Consider the following 19,038-nt stretch of genomic DNA (forward strand, 5'->3'; position numbering starts at 1 on the left):
AATGAAGAATATAAAATTTGTTCATATAGCTCAATAAAGGACAGAAATAACAGCAATGTTTCCAGTCTTAAATTGCAAAAATAATGGCGCAAAACTGTATCGATGTAGCAATTGTATTCTGACTTCAGCAAACCTAATACACACTCACAACTACATGAACAGCTTGCTGTTATAACACCTTAGCTTAAACTGGCCTCTCTTAATGGTCCTTACGGCATTCTCTTCACCAAAGATTCTCTGCCCTAGTATGGAGCCTGAATCTTGATCTATAGATGAAATGTCTCACCTAGGATCACAGAGTTCTCATCACTCACAAGCAATTGAAAATTCTTCTTCTTCTTTTTTTTTTTTTTTTGCAAAGGTGAGCTTGATCACTCCCGTTTCCATTGGAAGTTTGAATGTGCATGTCTTTGAAAGGTACCCTTCTGTGACGAAGGATAGCATGATTGTGCAACTTTCATAGCAGGTTGAGTTGGTACTGACCCTGAAGCCATTTCTGTTTTCCGTGATACCTGATCAGAGCACACGGAAGGCCATTAACAAAGAGATCCACAGTTGTGCCCTTGTTTGTTGTCAGTGTTATAAGATTTAAGTCAGTGGAATGACCCATGTACTACTTGAAAATATAGGATGAAAAAAAGCAAAAATATAATAATTTTCAGTGTATTACAGATGTACTTTGCCAAAAATGATAGTGTTATTCATAGATTTTAATTGGCAAAAGAGAATGAAAGAGTGGAATGGAAATGAAAATGAGAACGGAAAACAAATAAATAAGTGAATGATCCTCCATGCTGTGTTGCATTAACGATACTTGGATTGTTCGCCTACTTGATACCGATGTCATGCACTGCCACTTAACACTGAAAAAACACTTATGTCCCTATTAATCGCGTGTAAAAAAATCAAGAAATAGTCATAGACACTTGGATCCACACTAATATTCAGTACTTGTCCCCAAGTAGCATAGGTTGCAATGATGGATAGAATGACAAGTGGAATGATGCATTCTATTACAACTTAGTCAATCTGTGCCACCTGGGCTAATAATCCTAGGTCAATTGCTTGCTGAGCTGACTTGGCTCATCTGGAACAAATTGCCCAACTTGCTTGGCCTAGCTCATCCAATACCAATAGGACAAGTAGCTTGGTAGAGGTTGCCCATTTGGCTCACCTAATCCACCTAGTCTGCTCAAACCATTGTATTGCTAGGATGATACAGCCCACCTGACTAATCCATGGTCCAACACGCCCATATTGCACAACAACCTAGCTTGCTTGAACTGCCTTGCCTGACTACCTATGTTACATCTTGCTTGTTTAGCCTAACGTGTCCATCTTGCCTAGCTTGCTCGACCTGCCTATCACACCCGGGTCCACATAGTTCCCAAATCTCTAGGTCCATTTGATTTACTCAATGTAGTCATCTTGCTTGCCTAGTCCGGCCTAGACAACCTGTCCATTTTATATAGCTTAATTTCAGACTTCAAAACTGATAAGAAATATTGTATTTGGTAGAGATAGACAGCTTCATTTCATCATTTAAACTATTGACTGGATGGAAGGAACATTCCATCTTAAATGGGCCCACCCGATCCATGAACAGTCATAGACAAAATGGTCCATTCCCATTCCATTATGTACCAACTTATAATACACTTCTCCAGGTGGACAATTATGCCACAAGTGTAATATAAAAGCCCATAGTTCAAGGTTTATAGCATGGCATTTATAGTTTTCATGTGCCAGCAAGAATCACAAAGGTCAACAATAGTTTTCAATTTTCAGAAGAAAACTTAGGAAACACCATGAAATATCTGATTTAATTGTATGCATTAGTGTAAATATAGTTTCAACATACCGTCAATATCCGAGAAAAGAATGAGGTTCCAGTTAATGATATTGCCTTGTCAACTGACTCTTTGTTGGCAAAGACAATATGTGCTTCTCTGGATTAGAAAAACAAGGTTCATTGTTCACTTCAGCATATTCAAATTGATTGATAGAAGATGAAGATCTTTTTAGAACAGGAATCAAAAGATGCAAAGGTTTTACCCTTTTGGATGGTTAGTTAACGCATCAGTTAGCAAGGTAACTTTAACAATGGCACCACACTTTGTAAAATGAGAGAATAGTGCTTCCCTTGATGCTGCAAAATGTACCTGCATCAGAAGCATCAGATACCTGAAGACATGCATTTTTCCTATGAACCTTGTGTTTTTATTCAAGAACTTCATACCAACATGCAAATTGCAACTCAGCCTTATCATCATACAACCATGGCTACTGCCAATATGGCTTATCAAAGAGCTAAATGACAAATTAAAAAAGAAAAAAAAATCTATCTACAAGCAATCAAAAGATAAAATGAGAAAAATTAACATGTTACGGACATATATATTTCACATTTAAGCAAGTTGAATTAAGTATAGTTGAAGGTGTAAAGAAGAAGATAAAGAAAACTAGCTTTAACATACTTGTTATAAAAAAACTAGTTTAAAATGACTTGGATATTCCTAGTGCTTAACCTTACATAAAAAGCTCAATCACAAAATAAGGTTAGTGTAACCAATCTAAAAATAGTTTGAATACACAATTGATTGTCATTGTAGTATTGAGCTTAATGACCACTAACGAATTGTGTAAATTATTTTGAACATACTAGTTCTTCTTGTTGTTTTTCTAGCCTGATCATCTTCATGGTCAAATGATGTATGCTAAAGTCAATGGTCTTGGAAACTGATTACACTGGAATTTTACATACAGATTTACTATCCACAAAACCCTTAAATTCTTTTATTAAAAAGAACAGAAGGGAAGCATGATTAATAAATTGGGGAATTAAATCCTCTATATCCATCAATTCTTTGATGCTACACTAGCTGAGAACAGAAACCCAAGTCCATCTGACATACTGAAGAATCCAATGTGATTTGCACAACAAAATTTCACATTAATGACTGCCAGGATATTTGGCTATTTACCAAATTGAAACAAGCAATTAGAGAAGAAATATATAAAAGCTACTTTCTAAATGTTTTGCTGACTTACATTAGAGACAACAGCAGTTCTTGACTCAAAATCTTCCTTTGTGTTGTGGTGCTGACCTGCAAAACAAGGAACTCATTCTCAATGGTTAATTCTAAGAGTGACAGATGCCAAGAGCTTAATAGGCATGATTTTATCATGGTAAGCCTACCAAGGAGATACCATCAGCTGAATTAGCCAAAGATTCCTTTTGCTATCTAGTTAAAAGAATGATGATTACTATGAGAAAGCAGCTCCCCATGGTAGCCTAATAAGTTATTTTGTGCAAAAGCAATCCACCAAAACAAATCATGTACAAAATTTAAAACATTAGAATAAACATGTTAAAGTAAGGACATTTGGCAGGAGAAAATATGAATGCTGCAATAACAAAAAAAAAATCATTCGGCACCAAATATTGCCACATGGATAGATGCTGTCCAGAACATAACAGTTTCCATTTTAGAGTGACACTTTAAATTTGAAAAGGCAAAACCAATTTCAAACAAAAAGTCAAGACATACAGGAGGCCCTTACATAACATTGAAGTGCGACTACAACCAAAAACCAATGAACAGGAAAGTCAGTAAATTATGTAAAATATCAATGAAAATACTTAAAATGTTCACTTGGACTTTGCTTGCTGAGTTTTATCACAGATCTATCCATGTATTCATACAACCACAGACAAGTATGACTACAGCAGTACAGAAGTAATGAGGTGCAACATGCATTCACAGAGAAAACATACTCTGATGATGATGTATCAATACCTAAACAAAATAACTACTGATACTAAGACTTCCTCTTGACCAGCAACAAAGCTTGCCAGTAAATCCACACAACGAACAGAGAAACATTAATGAGAATGATGACTAACCTACTGCAATATAAAATATGAGCTAATAATTGCAAGTACCTACAGCTTACCGTGTCGGAAAAACAAACAATACATGTTATTTCAAGGTTTTAATGAAAGGCATTTCATAGTGCATTAATGACCTGATGGTAACTTGGATTTTGAGTTATTCAAATCTGCCTGTTTTGACCGGAGCTTTTGCATATCCTTTTCCACTTGTTGCAGCTTTAATTTTACATCAGTTATTTCCTGCATTAGGAAATAATAAAAAAATCAGTAGTTTAAAATCTATCGTAAATTTCACATTGTTTGGTTTATTACTTACATTTTGGATGGGCCTGGGTTCACTGTTTCTATTCGTAAACTTCAGGGGTTCAGATTTATCTGATGTTAAACTGTATGAAACTGAATTCTGTGCCATAGTTGTTTCTGAGGTATTCTTCTTTGATGGAGATTGAACTAATTTATCAGACTGTTTATTCTGCTCATTTAAAGATGATGCTGAAGCACATGTTGGCTCCTTCATGGTATTATTTTTCACACTTGTTAACTCACTAAGAATAGGAAAATATTGACATTTAATGGGTACAGAGCCTTTTACCTCTTGTAATGCCTCTTTAGTTTGCAGAAGGCTTTTCTCATTGCCTGCAAATGAGGCATACATATTGCCAGAAGTAATATCGCCTAGTCTTATCTTTCTTGATTTATCCACTGGTTCAAATGAGTACTGTTTATTGTACTCCTGCACATCATGTCTTTGAGAACTGTTAGTGGGAAGCCTCCTTTTATGACCTTTATCAAACACATCACTATTTTCAGTCTTATTGCCACTAAAAGTTGCATATGGCTCGGCTACTACTAGCTTTGAGTCTTGACCTTCCTCAGTATGAGGGTTTAGTTTTTCTGTTGTAGTGATATAGTGCCTTTCACCTCTTAATAAGGACTCATTTTCTTTGCATGGCTTGCCTAGCCTATCCCAAACATTACCACGAGGCCTTGTAATCTGTGCCTCTATGGCATCCACATCATTTGCAGAAGGCTCACTTGGAACAGTATTTCTATAGGAAAGAAACTCATGTTTAATATCTTCTGCATGAACAAAAGATAGAAGAACATTGTATAAGATACATATACATGGGCAAATAGTTTGCACACACATTTTTTTTACTAAAAATTGTCTATCAAAGCAGAGAAGTGAGAGTTGTCTTAGCTTCTCCAAGGGAAAAAAAAAGCAGGAAAAAGTATTTTAAAAGGAAAAAAGGAAAAAGACTTGTCTCTACCAATTGGTTGTGAATTCCTCATGACTGTTTCTGTCTTTGGCACATGCAAAGGTTGACAAGGCGATGCACTTGAGCTATTTTTGGTTATCTGCTCTACCATACGAATGATGAAGTTAGATAGGGGAGGCCCTTTTAGAAAGTAATGTGAGAACTAAGAAGGCTTAGCCAATCAACCTTCCAGTGCTGATTCTGTCTTTCTAGGCAATGCTCACCACCAGAAAAAATTTTAGCAGAGGATATCAGGCTAGCATCCACAGACATTGTGAATCCATTTTGAGTTTGATTAATATTGTCCAGACGGCCAAAGTTATTAATTGCATATGTTTGTTCATGTGGCCTATCAGCATGCACTTTGACAGAAGCAATTTCACTAGGACGCCAACCTTTAGGTCTCTCTAAATCATCAATGTTGTTTGCATGGCTCAAGCTTTCTTTATCATGTGATGGATCAGAAAAACCGCCCTTAGACTGAAATAAAGAATACCAACAATACATACTTAATTATTGTCAAGTTGTATGATAAATTAAGTTTAAAAAAAAAACAGAGAAAGGGAAAGAGTAGCCCAACACTCCAGACAGTGCCATTATGGACCTATCACCTAACTAGCACCAGTGGGTGGACTAGGCACATGAAACAGCCTTATGCCAAGTTGTTTCATTGCTTTAGAAATATGCAATAGAAGCTTTACGCAAACTAAAAAAATCAGCACTACTAAATGTTGCCATCACCAAACTCTTCCAACTTCTAGCTTTCTATAATTCTTCATCTTAGGACTCAAATACTTCTATAGTTTTCTGTAAATATGCAACCAAAGTTTCTTCACTAAACCTTCCTCCCCATGGAACCCCTTGGGCACAAGCAAGCAAGGGAAGTAAGCAAGAGCTAGAGTGGGTTGTCTTCCACCAATAGTAATCTTAATTTATAATATACACTTGATGCTAGAAATCAGTTTTTCCATTTTAAATCAATTAGTAATTCATCTACTTGATCCAGCAAATACTAATAAGCTTAAATCTCTAATAGATGGAAGATAGAGAAGAGAGATTCCACATTTCAAACAATAAAACTTGTTTGCCCAGCATGACATTTTGATGTTACATGTGAGATTTAGATTGGCCTAAAAAAAGTTTAATTTTCATGGTACAGTGAAGCATAAATGCTATGCGGCATTGCCTATCCACATATAATATACCCAGTTAAGCATAGCTTGCCCCATGTGTTTACCACCGAAACATGTAGCTCGGAAGTCCATGTTGCTTCACCAATAGCTATAGCCCAAATTGTAATAGCTAACTTCCTGTTCCATGACAAGTTATGGAGATTACCTTGGTTGTTTCATCTAAACATTGAACAGGTGTATTTGAAACATTAGTTTGAAGTGATAGATAATTCCAAAGCCTGCACAAAATCATAGATGAATAAGCAATACCTGCATAAAACATCAATAGATTTGTTTATTAAAAGAATAAAATACCATGTTACAAAATTTTCACTTTCATTGCCAAGAAATGCCTCCAGTTCATCTCGGGCTTGATTTTGATGCTTCCCATTGCAAACAAGAACAATAATGTACTCCTGGATAAGCAAATAAAACTTTATTCCAACCCACCATACTACAACACTTAGGAAATCAATTAACAACAAGTCAACAATTACAATAAACAATATGGATGGTGATTAAATGTGATCTAAGAGATCTCATCATCTGGATACTATTAATGATAGAGCCTTGCAGAGTGAAGGAATCCATGTAGTCAAACCTAAATACTCAGGACAAACATGGCTTGATAATGATGAATGAAATAATCATTATAGTTTCACCTAATTGACAAATAAATGTTACAACTTTAAATCCATGTAGCCAAACCTAAATACTCAGGGCAAACATGGCTTGATAATGATGAATCAAATAATCATTATAGTTTCACCAAATTGACAAAATAAAAGTTACAATTTTAAATTTATACAAAGACTGGGATAATAATCTGGCACAACCAAAATTACAATGGTCCATTGCAATTGAAATTACAGCTGTGGGCGACGTTCAATTACTTCCCACAATCTAGCATACTGGTATACTAACCACTACCATAGAGAAGAGCAACTACAATTTGAATGAGACTAAATGACCAATCATATTAAGAGTTATGAGCATTGGAATTGCATTTCTGAACATCTAAATTCATTGTTTGGCCAGAGTAGGAGATGAATCTTAACATGATTGCCAAAATCAGTATGAGTAACAGAATTGGACGATCAAAAATTTAGGTACTGATTGAATCAGATCAGCAGGATTGGTGAAATCAGAACTCATCAGAAAAAATATTTTGTTTACAAAACAAGAGAAGATAAAATAAAAATTCATGTCTGAGATAATAAAAGATATCTCAGAGTGATATATATTATGTTTAACTAAATACCAGATTTAACACATAATATGAATATAAATTATATAATTCTAAAACATTAGATTACTAAAATATTGCATAATGTATTGGCAGTATGAAACTGCTATTATTAGCATTGGTTTAAAAAGTCTCCTCCTAAGCCACTTATGTGAATGCATAAGTTTACGCAGTGAGGGGACAGCACAACATCTGCTTATGGCCACATATGGATCATTCAGGATAAATAGATTGCTAGCTTGTTAAAGTCCAAGTCATACTCAAGTTAAACAAAATGCATTAGGTTAAACCAGGTTTACCAAATAGAGAAAAAAAAACAAGAATATTTATAGCTTAGGAAAGTTTTTTAGTATATGGATTATTATGTTAATTAGTATGAATTGTTACATATTACATGTTTTGTATTATATGTATTTTTAGATTTCATGTATGAAATTATAAATTAGTTAGAATGATCAATTTAACCATTAAATGATAGACTTAAATTTTATATATATTCAATGCTTAGGTTGCTTAATTTAATGCACTAATAGTAGATGCAAACTCTTTTTACATTTGATGTCATACAATATTGCCAGTATAATGAATGTTAGGTTTTTCTTAAAGAAATGAACCACATATAAACCCTCATATGTGCCTAAACACTGCAAATTTGTTATCTAGTCATTCAACCGTGTAGGCTTTTTAAATCATGATTATTAGACAAATAATATCCAATTATTACTTGATTAAATTGCATTGTAAAATAACTGAAGAATAAATACATTTACATTGTCAGTAGATAATAAAGATGTTGCATTGCTAATAAATAATAAAGTAATATATATTAATATATAATTAATAAATACTAAAAGAGATTATGCTAATTAATAAAATCATATTTTATCAATATAAAATTACTGAATAATATTGGATTAGTAATATGTTGTTTAATAAAACTTGATTAGTGTTTAATCCATTTTATAGAGTCTAGTTGGGCCTTAATTACATTCAAAACAATTTTAGAGGATAGAGGATTTTGTGTTCCCTCTTGATTGAGAGATATTATTGTCCTTTCTCTCAATCAACAATAACTTCTCTCTATCAACGATGAAATAGAGAGATGTGTAGGGCTCTAGGTATAGCAAGTGGTGGATCACAAGCCACAATGTAGTTGAACAAGCAATAAGATCAAGTAATTCAAGAAGGGAGTCAAGTAAACAATGAAGACTCTCTCTCCCATACATGTTTACTAAGAATCAAGTTGGAACTCAAGAGAAGTTCTCAAGATTGATCATGCATGTTCCAAAAAATCTGTCAATTGACCTATATTTTGATTGATTCCATCTAATTTTCCTTATTCATGCCTTGCTAATTCTTTTAATAATTCTTTTTAAACTTATGATCTTTATGAATTGTTCAAATTCTCTAGAAAAATTGGATTGGCATCACCCAATCCAATTTGATTATATTTGTGTCAGTATACAACAAGGCAGTTGAATTGAAGCTTGTAAGAATTGAGGTTGTACAAATTACTATTTGCTTTATTTTACTAAAATAAATTGGACAATGGACAGCAAATGCTTAGAAAATTATCAGTGGAACTGTTGGCTCTGATTCCCAATGGGATCGATATAATTGGAGAAGGGAAGAGGGAGGCAACCAGTTGATCACTATGCTACGTGAAGAAAGTAATGGAAAAGAAATTTAATAATATATGCTGATACTTCCCAATTACCATTGTTTCTAACCTCATTATCATCTTCATGTCTCAATATGAGGAGCTTGTTTCAAACAACCCACACACACATACACAAACCTTTCTTTCATCTGCAACTATTTATTTGTTGTGATACCATTTACCCACCTTTGACTAGAATTTCCGTTATTCAATGCACAATAATGAAATATGACACAGATTCTGTCTATCCACCTATCATCATAACTCAAAAAAAAAAAAAAAGTCACATTGATGAAGATGAAGCTCCGAGAAAAAATTTTGAAATACTGAAGAAAAGGCGTACTTATACAGCAAAAGCAGTAACTCCATGATTATTTGATCTTTAAGGAAACATAAGGCCCCATAGTATAGGAAGAGAATAGCCCAGAACAAATTTCATAGCAACCCAACCATGATATCTTCTAGAGCTTGCTTGAAAATCATGATGTAAATAGGAGCCTATGCGGTATACTCTACTCGAAAAAAATCCAAGAATTCAACCAGTTTGATTGAGCATTTCCTAACTTCTCAGCATTAACCCAAACCTATCAAGTTATCCTATTTGTTGCTCCGGCATCATGAAATAGTCAAAACCGAAGTTTGGTTTCCCACAGGACAGGCGTTAGGATGATTCTTGGCCTCTCTTCGCGCTTGCCCATATTTAGTCAATAAAATAAAGCAACGATCTCCATTTTTAACTGGCAAGCGTAATTCAGAGGGGATTCTCCAAGATCCCAATCGCGGTCTCTCCAAGAACTCGCCCGACCCAAGGGAAAAACCCCCCAACTCAAAACAAAACCCTACCCGGGAAATTTCCATAATAAAGCGAGGCCATTGCCAGATGTACAGTATATACAATATCTAAGAGAAATCATAGAACGGGTAGTGGAATCTTGTACCGTGAGGACGTCGTCGGAGTAAGCGCCGAGGAAGTCTAGGAGCTTGCGGGAGACGGCGTCTCTGAGGGCAGCCGCCTCCGGCGACCGCCGATCCATCTTGAACGACCTCGGTTCAGTCAAGAATACATCAGCATCAACCTTTCCCGCAGGCGACGCTTGATCGATTTGGCCGCGCTCCGCCATTTCCCTCCCTCTCCCGAGCCCTCTCGCTTTAACGGCTCGATTTCTCGAGTAATGGGGACAGCTATCGATTTATCGCAATAGTTCTCCTGCAAAGGAAAATTTTCAAAATTGCCCAAAGTTTGGCTTCTTTTTCAAAACACTTCTCGTAGTTTCATTATTCACAAAATACTTCCCATGGTTTTATTATTCACAAAAGGGGGTGTTTTTCGAAATACCATAATATTTAGCAATTTTACCGCCTAAGTTTTCATTATTGTCAAAATGCATTTAAAGATTATATTTTGTTATCGAAATACCAGATTTTTAGAACTATTTAAATATAACCCATATTAAACCTCAGTATGATTCCGTTGTAGTCTAGTTGGTTAGGATATTCGGCTCTCACCCGAAAGACCCGGGTTTGAGTCCCGGCAACGGAAAATTTTAGTTTTTATAAAAAAGGTACCAAAAGCTTACTTATTCAATCACAGATAAACTTTTAATCAGGCTCTAATATGAATCCGTTGTAGTCTAGTTGGTCAGGATATTCGGCTCTCACCCGAAAGACCCGGGTTCAAGTCCCGGCAACGGAAAATTTTTCTTTTTTCAAAAGCTTACTAATTAAATAACATATAAATTAGTAACCAGAACCTTATGCAAATCCGTTGTAGTCTAGTTGGTTAGGATATTCGGCTCTCACCCGAAAGACCCGGGTTCGAGTCCCGGCAACGGAAAATGTTTTTTTTTATAAGAAAACTTATCCAAAAGTTACTGATTAAATCACACATTAATTAGTAACCATCCATTTTGAATAAATCGCTTGTAGTCTGGATTGTTCGGTTATTCGGTTCTCGTTCAAAAAACGCAGGTTGACTCCCGGCAACGGAAAATTTTTTTTTTTATAAGAAAACCGCTCCAAAGGCTTACTTATTAAATCACACGTCAATTAGTAACCAGGAATCTAATATAAATCTTCACCCGAGAAAATTTTACTTTTTATAAGAAACCGGTCGAAAAGCTTACTCACATATAGTTTATACAAAATGACAGTTTTATCTTGCTTTGCTTCCTTTTGTTTTGTTCATTACTTTTTACATAAAAGTTTACCATGAGGATTAGAGAAATTTGGTTCAATACATAAGGAATCACTCTTTCTCTTTGATTTAAGGTGAATTTTCTGAAGTGCTTTAAGGCTAGGTTTCCAAACTTTCTCTAGTGAAGATATTTTTCATATGGACTTAATTTTTTTTTGCTGCTTTGACAATTTTTTATATATTTTGAAATATAGATTACGTTTCTGGACTAAAATAAATTTTCTTTCTGAGCTAAATTGGTAATAATTATTAGTGTATACTGTATCAGTAGACTCCTGCCAGTTTAGTCCCTTAATCATGAATGTTAGTTAAGAAATATGACTCAGTGAAAATTCTGATCTTGACTAGTTGACATTTTGATTTTAACTTTTTTAGGTCTTATTCTTTCCCTGCTTGATGTTTTGCCTAATTAATTTACTTGTCTATTTTTGGAACAATGATCATTGATGCAATGATAGCTCTAATGCCTTGGGAGACTGCAGAAGTGGCTTCTGAAGGACAACCTCAGCTCATACGACCACTTTGAAATCCATGTCTGCAGTCAACTGGTGTTTATATTGTTGTAATCTGCTGCTGGTTTTTAGCCTATCGAAGAACTGTGAATTCGTGCCGTTTCAGTTTGTTGTCTTATACTACAAAAATAAGGGCAGAGAATCGCGAAGAAAAAGAGAAAAATCGTAAAGGAGAAGAAGAAAGGGGATCGAGCCGCGTGATAAGTTAGGATTTTTTTGGCGACGAAAACCGGATTTATCGTCAAAATTGCGACGAATTTATGAATTCGTTGTCAACATTTGGCGACAAATTCGGATTCGTTAGTCAAATTTTGTGACAAATCCGGAAAATGACAACAAATTCTGGATTCGTCGCTATTTGACTACGAATTTGGCGATAAAAATTTGTTCATCGTAATTTTGACAATTAAACTATATTCGTCGTCAATTTCGTTGCAAATTGATGACCAAAGTATATTTCATCGCAAAATTTATCATAAAAAATTTTCATTATTAATACTCTGTATTTTTGTAGTGTTAGTACTACCAAAAGGCCTAATATTGTGCTAAAACTTATTCAAAACTTAGATATTTTAACCTTTTATGTTGTAAAATAAAACAAATATCAATGTCATTTGCTTGTGGAAAATTGTGTTCATTTGGAGTTGGGAGTTCAGATTGAGATCTCTAGTTTGTGATTTATTGCGATAGGGGAGGTGGCTCCCAACTAGGATTTGTATAGTTTTGCTTGAGATAATAGATCATCTTCATAGAATTAGACAAATATTTAATGCATTAGGGATACGGATAGGGATAGGGAGGGATGGTGTTTAAATCACATTGAGTCTCTAAATCATCTCTGATGGATGAGTAATTCATTTTATATTTGGATCATGAATATGAAGAACAAATACTTTTGGATGGTATATATATAATTCAGGTATTTAAGTTTTTTGATTCCTTTAATCTTAGAGGTGATCAATTCTAAAAATTTCTTTTAATTATCAAAGTAAATTCGAATGCGTATATGACATTGTGCTCAACAATCAACGTCTTAAAATTTTCATTCTACTAAAATAAAATATCTTACAATGGATTTAATTAAGATTCGAACGAAAGCACGTGATAAAACGAAAGATTGATCAAGAATATAAGTAGGGGCAACCAAGACAGAGGTCTGTGGGAAGGATACCCTTTCCTATGCAAGAGGGGTTGACGGAATTTCCCAAGCTGGATACAGCCAGAGAATAGTTGACTCGATAGCTCGTTCTCCTACTCCTATTTCTCATCTTGAACTTATCGAATTTCTTCCTTCGGCTCCTCCAGCGCATGGTAACTTACGCTCCACAATAGCACGCTCTAGCTCTATCCCAGGTCAGGTCAGATCTTTTCAGTCTTGAGGGAGAAAGAAAGTACGCTTATAAATCAGCATGCTATTTGAAGGTCAGTCCCGAGTTCCAAGAAAGTGGAGACTGGTTGCATGGCTAAAAGGAAGGGAAAGTGCTAGAGATTTTCATTCCATGGTTGAAGTCCCTGTGGATAGGTCAGTCCGTTTCTATTAAGCTAATTCCCTCATGCTAGGAGTAAGCCTACCTGTATGAGAACGGGCAACCCCTAGCTTCCCAGGGTTTAGATCTAGAATAAATAAGGACTGAGTCTACCTACGCGTCAATCTCTTTTGCTATCGGTTCTGACTCCAAGGGGATATATGATCTATAAAGAAAGCGTTCTAACGTAAGGTTCTTAGTCCCAGGAGATAGTAATCTCAGGCTTAAAGGAAGCAAGGTGAGGATAGAAGAAGACGTAAACCAAGGTCGGAGAGGCCTTAGGTAGTAATTGAGATGCCTTCAATTCAGACAAGAGATGACGCACGCTTCACAAGGACGCTTGGAAATGGCGTACTTATTGCACCTGGCACTAAGAACTCGAGTTCCGACTGCTGCTACAGTGTTTTAAAAGAACGTTATCGCTATTGTAGATTTACGAATTGAATTGACGGAAATCGGAATGGTGCTTTGTTCACACCTATGATTGGTAGGTCCCGCCTCTTCGCTTAGTGCACTCGGAACAGAGCTTCAAGTAAGATGTTTGTGGAACATATATCTCTATAGCTTGCCCTACCCACCTCTCTTGGTTCCTTAGAAAGAAAGCTTCAAACAGCACCATAGGGTTTAGGGCACCTCTTGATTATAGTATCAATTCCCGGGGCAATTCTCGTCATTAAGTATTTGTGGCTAAAAGTACTTATAGATTTTACAATATTTGAATTAGTGATTTCTAAATACAGATACCATTTTGAATATTCTAGGAGTCCTTACATGCTTGATCAATATTTATCATAATATATTGGTCATCAAATACTTTTGGTTAAAATAATTTATTTAAGTTAAAAACTTATATAAATTTCACCATCACAAAGTCTCAGCAAATTGGAAAGAAGAAACCAGTTAAGATAAAAATATTTAGGTTCACAAGGAAAAAAATTATAAATTGGGCTGCGATTTGAGAATTTCAGAAATATATGAAAAAAGAGGATGTTTGAAAATTTTAAAATAGGAGGTGTTTTCTGGGCATTTTCCAAAGTAAAGGGCAACGTTCCATTTTTCGGAGGAGCGGCATTAAAAAAAAAACAAAAAAACTTTTTCTCCTTTCTAAAACGGTCATTTTATTCCCAATCCCCCCCCCCAACGGACAGTGCAGCGCTCTTCCTCTCAACGGCTCTCTCTAGGGATTTGAGGTGCGAATGCGGCTCGATTTCCTCTTCCGGTCGTGTTGGGAGGTCTGGCGCTCTCCTCTGCCCTCCTCGTGATCGCTGCCTTCTTAACCTGGGGGAAGAGTTACGCGCACACAGCCCTAGCTCAGTCGAAGGAGCGATCACCCTCGGCCTCGCCGTGGAAATGCAACAATGATGGCCGAGAACACAGAGATTGTTCTTGAATGCGAGGACTACAAGGAGGTCATGTTCTTATCATCACATTACTCTGTTAAATGGCTTTTGAGTTTGTTGTTCTATTCTTTCTTTTCCCTAATTTTTCTATAATTTTATCGCTTTCTCTTTTCAATTTCATTACCCTCATCTTATTACAACTATAAACCAGTTTCGTAAAAGATTTTTAAAAAGAGAAATATAGTGGTTTTAGGGGATAACTCACCTTATGAGTACATAGGATATGGAGTAGGAACTAAAAGTTCTGAACCCAGAAAATATTTGTGTTTAGCTTATTTTACGTTCTGCTTTAAGATTTGTTTATTCTTGCACAAGTTACTTTTCAGAAAATCATATCTTTAAGAGTTACGCGCACGCAGTCCTCAGTCGAAGGAGCGATCACCCTTGGCCTCACCGTGGAAATGCAACAACGATGGCCGAGAACACAGAGATTGTTCTTGAATGCGAGGACTACAAAGAGGTCATGTTCTTGTCATCACATTACTCTGTTAAATGGCTTTTGAGTTTGTTGTTCTATTCTTTCTTTTCCCTAGTTTTTCTATAATTTTATTGCTTTCTCTTTTCAATTTCATTATCCTCATCTTATTGCGACTATAAACCAGTTTCGTAAAAGATTTTTAAAAAGAGAAATATAGTGGTTTTAGGGGATAACTCACCTTATGAGTACATATGATATGGAGTAGGAACTAAAAGTTCTGAACCCAGAAAATATTTGTGTTTAGCTTATTTTACATTCTGCTTTAAGATTTATTTATTCTTGCACAAGTTACTTTTTAGAAAACCATATCTTTCATACACTAGATTATTTCATCACGATTCTCTTGCACAATAGTTCTTTATAAAAACATTTGTTTTCGCTGCATATTTTAAACTATCTTTCCGCTCTATTTAAAATTTCTGATAAAAAAGTTTAAATTAAAAATATTTTTGATTATTCTGTTCACCACCCCTATAGCGTCTATCTAGATAAAAGAACAGATGTTCTTTTAGAGGGTTTCATGACTGAATTATTTGGTTATTGTTGTTTTTTCATGCGCAGAAAGATAGTTTTTGGACAAAACTTATCGAGGAACCTAAAGTCCTTAGATTTGCTTATAGTTGCCACTGTTGCATTCTCCTCACTCTCCACATGCTCAAACTCCCACATTCTGTTCTATTTAGATAGATGCTAGAGGGGTGGTGAATAGGATAATCAAAAATATTTTTAATTTAAACTTTTTTATCAGAGATTTTAAACAGAGCAGAAAGATAGTTTAAAATATACAGCGAAAACAAATGTTTTTATAAAGAACTATTGTGCAAGAGAATCGTGATGAAATAATCTAGTGTATGAAATATATGGTTTTCTGAAAAGTAACTTGTGCAAGAATAAATAAATCTTAAAGCAGAACGTAAAATAAGCTAAACACAAATATTTTCTGGGTTCAGAACTTTTAGTTCCTACTCCATATCCTATGTACTCATAAGGTGAGTTATCCCCTAAAACCACTATATTTCTCTTTTTTAAAATCTTTTACGAAACTGCTTTATAGTCGCAATAAGATGAGGGTAATGAAATTGAAAAGAGAAAGCAATAAAATTATAGAAAAACTAGGGAAAAGAAAGAATAGAACAACAAACTCAAAAGCCATTTAACAAAGTAATGTGATGACAAGAACATGACCTCCTTGTAGTCCTCGTATTCAAGAACAATCTCTGTGTTCTCGGCCATCGTTGTTGCATTTCCACGGCGAGGCCGAGGGTGATCGCTCCTTCAACTGAGGGCTGCGTGCGTGTAACTCTTAAAGATATGAGAATCGTGATGAAATAATCTAGTGTATGAAATATATGGTTTTCTGAAAAGTAACTTGTGCAAGAATAAATAAATCTTAAAGCAAAACGTAAAATAAGCTAAACACAAACATTTTCTGGATTACTTTTAGTTCTACTCCATATCCTATGCACTCATAAGGTGAGTTATCCCTTAAAACCACTATATTTCTCTTTTTAAAAATCTTTTACGAAACTGGTCTATAGTTGCAATAAGATGATGGTAATGAAATTGAAAAGAGAAAGCAATAAAATTATAGAAAAATTAGGGAAAAGAAAGAATAGAACAACAAACTCAAAAGTCATTTAACAGAGTAATGTGATGACAAGAACATGACCTCCTTGTAGTCCTCGCATTCAAGAACAATCTCTGTGTTCTCGGCCATCGTTGTTGCATTTCCACGATGAGGCCGAGGGTGATCGCTCCTTCGACTGAGGGCTACGTGCGCGTAACTTTTCCCCCAGGTTAAGAAGGCAGCGATCACGAGGAGGGTGGCGCTCTCCTCTGCCCTCCTCGTGATCGCCACCTTGACCTCCCAACACGACGGGAAGAGGAAATCGAGCCGCATTCGCAGCTCAAATCCCTAGAGAGAGCCGTTGAGAGGAAGAGCGCTGCACTGTCCGTTGGGGGGATTGGGAATAAAATGACCGTTTTAGAAAGGAGAAAAAGTTTTTTTGTCTTTTATAATGCCGCTCCTCTGAAAAATGCAACGTTGCCCTTTAACTTTGAAAAATGCCCAGAAAACACCTCCTATTTTAAAATTTTCAAATATCCTCTTTTTTCATATATTTCTGAAATTCTCAATTCGCACCCCAATTTATAATTTTTTTTCCTTGTGAACCTAAATATTTTTATCTTAACTGGTTTCTTTCCAATTTGCTGAGACTTTGTGATGGTGAAATTTATATAAGTTTTTAACTTAAATAAATTATTTTAACCAAAAGTATTTGATGACCAATATATTATGATAAATATTGATCAAGCAGGTAAGGACTCCTAGAATATTCAAAATGGTATCTGCATTTAGAAAACTCTAATTCAAAAATTGTAAAATCTATAAGTACTTTTAGCAACAAATACTTAATGACCACAATATATATATATATATATATAGATTTGATATAATGCACGACGGTATCTTGCCCGACTCATGCGCGATCGATCCCCGCCGTCCACGCTCGAATCGCGTGAAATCGCAGCCGTCCGTTTATCGCGATTGCACAGTGTTTCTCCTTGAACCTTCATCGCTTCTCCGCCACTGTTCACCGCCGTCCGACCACCTCCGGCCGCCGGACCGGGCCCGTTGGAACCGCAACTTGACGACGGTCCGGAGGTGGCCGGAGTCTGGCCCCGATTCGGTCGGAATCCGGTCAGATCCCGGCGAAATCGCCGCCAGAACTGTCTGCTCTGTTTCTGCCGGAATTCCGGCGGAATTCCGACTCAATCCGGCCGGAATCCGATGCCGGTGTGTGCGCCATCGAGTTGCGCTTCCAACGAGCCCGGGATGGCGGCCGGCGGTGACCGGACGACGACGAACGACGGTGATGAACGGCGAAAGGTTGGCTGATCGCGCAGCGGGGTCGCGCGGGAGCGTCGGGCAAGATATCAGACCTGTATATATATATAACATGACAAGATTTGGCTCTTGGGGTCTGTTAAAGGGCATTCACACCTAGAGATTAGGTATTGAAGTAACATTTACTCCTTAAATACTAGAGCAACCTTCCTTATCTAAGGATCATAAAAAAAATTCATCTCCCACGCTTGAATCATCATTAGGATAGTTGGATCATTATATGGATTGTCATTGGTCAATAGAAAATCTTTCTGGGATCAGATCGATCTCTTTTAAAATTAATTGAAGGGTAAAATTTGAATATCTGAATTAATAATAATAATAATAAAGTATTCTTATATGCATTTTAAAACTTAAGGATTATTTTTCCAATTTAAAATTCTCAGAGCATATTTTCAAAAGTATTGAAAAAGCTCTTCTAACAAAAAAGAAAAAATAGAATTTGTCATCCCAGCGACTCATACGGTCGATCCTACGATCATCTATGAGAAGGTAAATCGAAAAACTATAATTAGTCACGACAGAGGAGGGTATTGCTCGACTTCGCTGAGATTTGAACTCTTGTCCTCTTCTGTAAGTCTGCTCTGTCGTAACCAACTCAACTATGCTCCGGGAGCAAAATATTAAAAAAGTTAGCTACAGCATGCAAGTGCCATGCTCTATCATATTGTTTCTCTTTTGGCTGGCTATATGATACTGTTTCTGTTTCTCGAGCAATATTCAAAATCATTGCATCTTGAAATCGAGAATAAAATTTAGTTGCTCTTTCTGAAAAATATTCAGATGTA

General features: G+C 35.9%; 1 protein-coding gene and 3 non-coding genes across 5 annotated transcripts; 3 read left to right on the plus strand and 1 right to left on the minus strand.

The window, feature by feature from the left end:
• Positions 1–25: 25 nt before the first annotated feature.
• Positions 26–10,374, minus strand: LOC141827489 (uncharacterized). Of its 2 annotated transcripts, XM_074714752.1 has the most exons (12): positions 10,171–10,374; positions 6,642–6,742; positions 6,493–6,565; positions 5,341–5,634; positions 5,167–5,254; positions 4,488–4,975; positions 4,212–4,406; positions 4,030–4,135; positions 3,052–3,107; positions 2,056–2,162; positions 1,862–1,949; positions 26–512 (listed from the first exon to the last, which is right to left on the minus strand). In XM_074714752.1, the coding sequence occupies exons 1-12, from the start codon at positions 10,351–10,353 to the stop codon at positions 372–374; spliced, it is 1,920 nt and encodes a 639-aa protein (XP_074570853.1). In that variant the 5' UTR covers positions 10,354–10,374; the 3' UTR covers positions 26–371. The 2 variants fall into 2 exon arrangements, with proteins under 2 accessions (XP_074570853.1, XP_074570852.1); XM_074714751.1 differs by having other exon boundaries at positions 4,212–4,975.
• A 325-nt stretch (positions 10,375–10,699) lies between these two features.
• TRNAE-CUC (transfer RNA glutamic acid (anticodon CUC)) lies at positions 10,700–10,772 on the plus strand. The gene has a single exon. It is a non-coding gene; the product is annotated as a tRNA-Glu (tRNA).
• Positions 10,773–10,852: 80 nt separating this feature from the next.
• On the plus strand, positions 10,853–10,925 carry TRNAE-CUC (transfer RNA glutamic acid (anticodon CUC)). The gene has a single exon. It is a non-coding gene; the product is annotated as a tRNA-Glu (tRNA).
• Positions 10,926–10,993: 68 nt separating this feature from the next.
• On the plus strand, positions 10,994–11,066 carry TRNAE-CUC (transfer RNA glutamic acid (anticodon CUC)). Its single transcript has one exon. It is a non-coding gene; the product is annotated as a tRNA-Glu (tRNA).
• Positions 11,067–19,038: the final 7,972 nt, after the last annotated feature.

The sequence above is a fragment of the Curcuma longa genome, chromosome 4 (assembly GCF_044706935.1).
Source record: "Curcuma longa cultivar G26 ecotype Majalengka, Jawa Barat chromosome 4, ITB_CL_G26_1.1, whole genome shotgun sequence".
Taxonomy (NCBI): Eukaryota; Viridiplantae; Streptophyta; class Magnoliopsida; order Zingiberales; family Zingiberaceae; genus Curcuma; species Curcuma longa.

Bases quoted from the DNA above. Each gene is read 5' to 3' on its own strand.
- LOC141827489 (XM_074714751.1), bottom strand. From the start codon at position 10,353: ATGGCGGAGCGCGGCCAAATCGATCAAGCGTCGCCTGCGGGAAAGGTT. The intron at 5,255-5,340 runs GTTGATTGGCTA...ATGGTAGAGCAG, and splicing joins GACAGAATCAGCACTGGAAG to ATAACCAAAAATAGCTCAAG. The intron at 3,108-4,029 runs GTCATTAATGCA...CTTGTTTTGCAG, and splicing joins AAAATCCAAGTTACCATCAG to GTCAGCACCACAACACAAAG.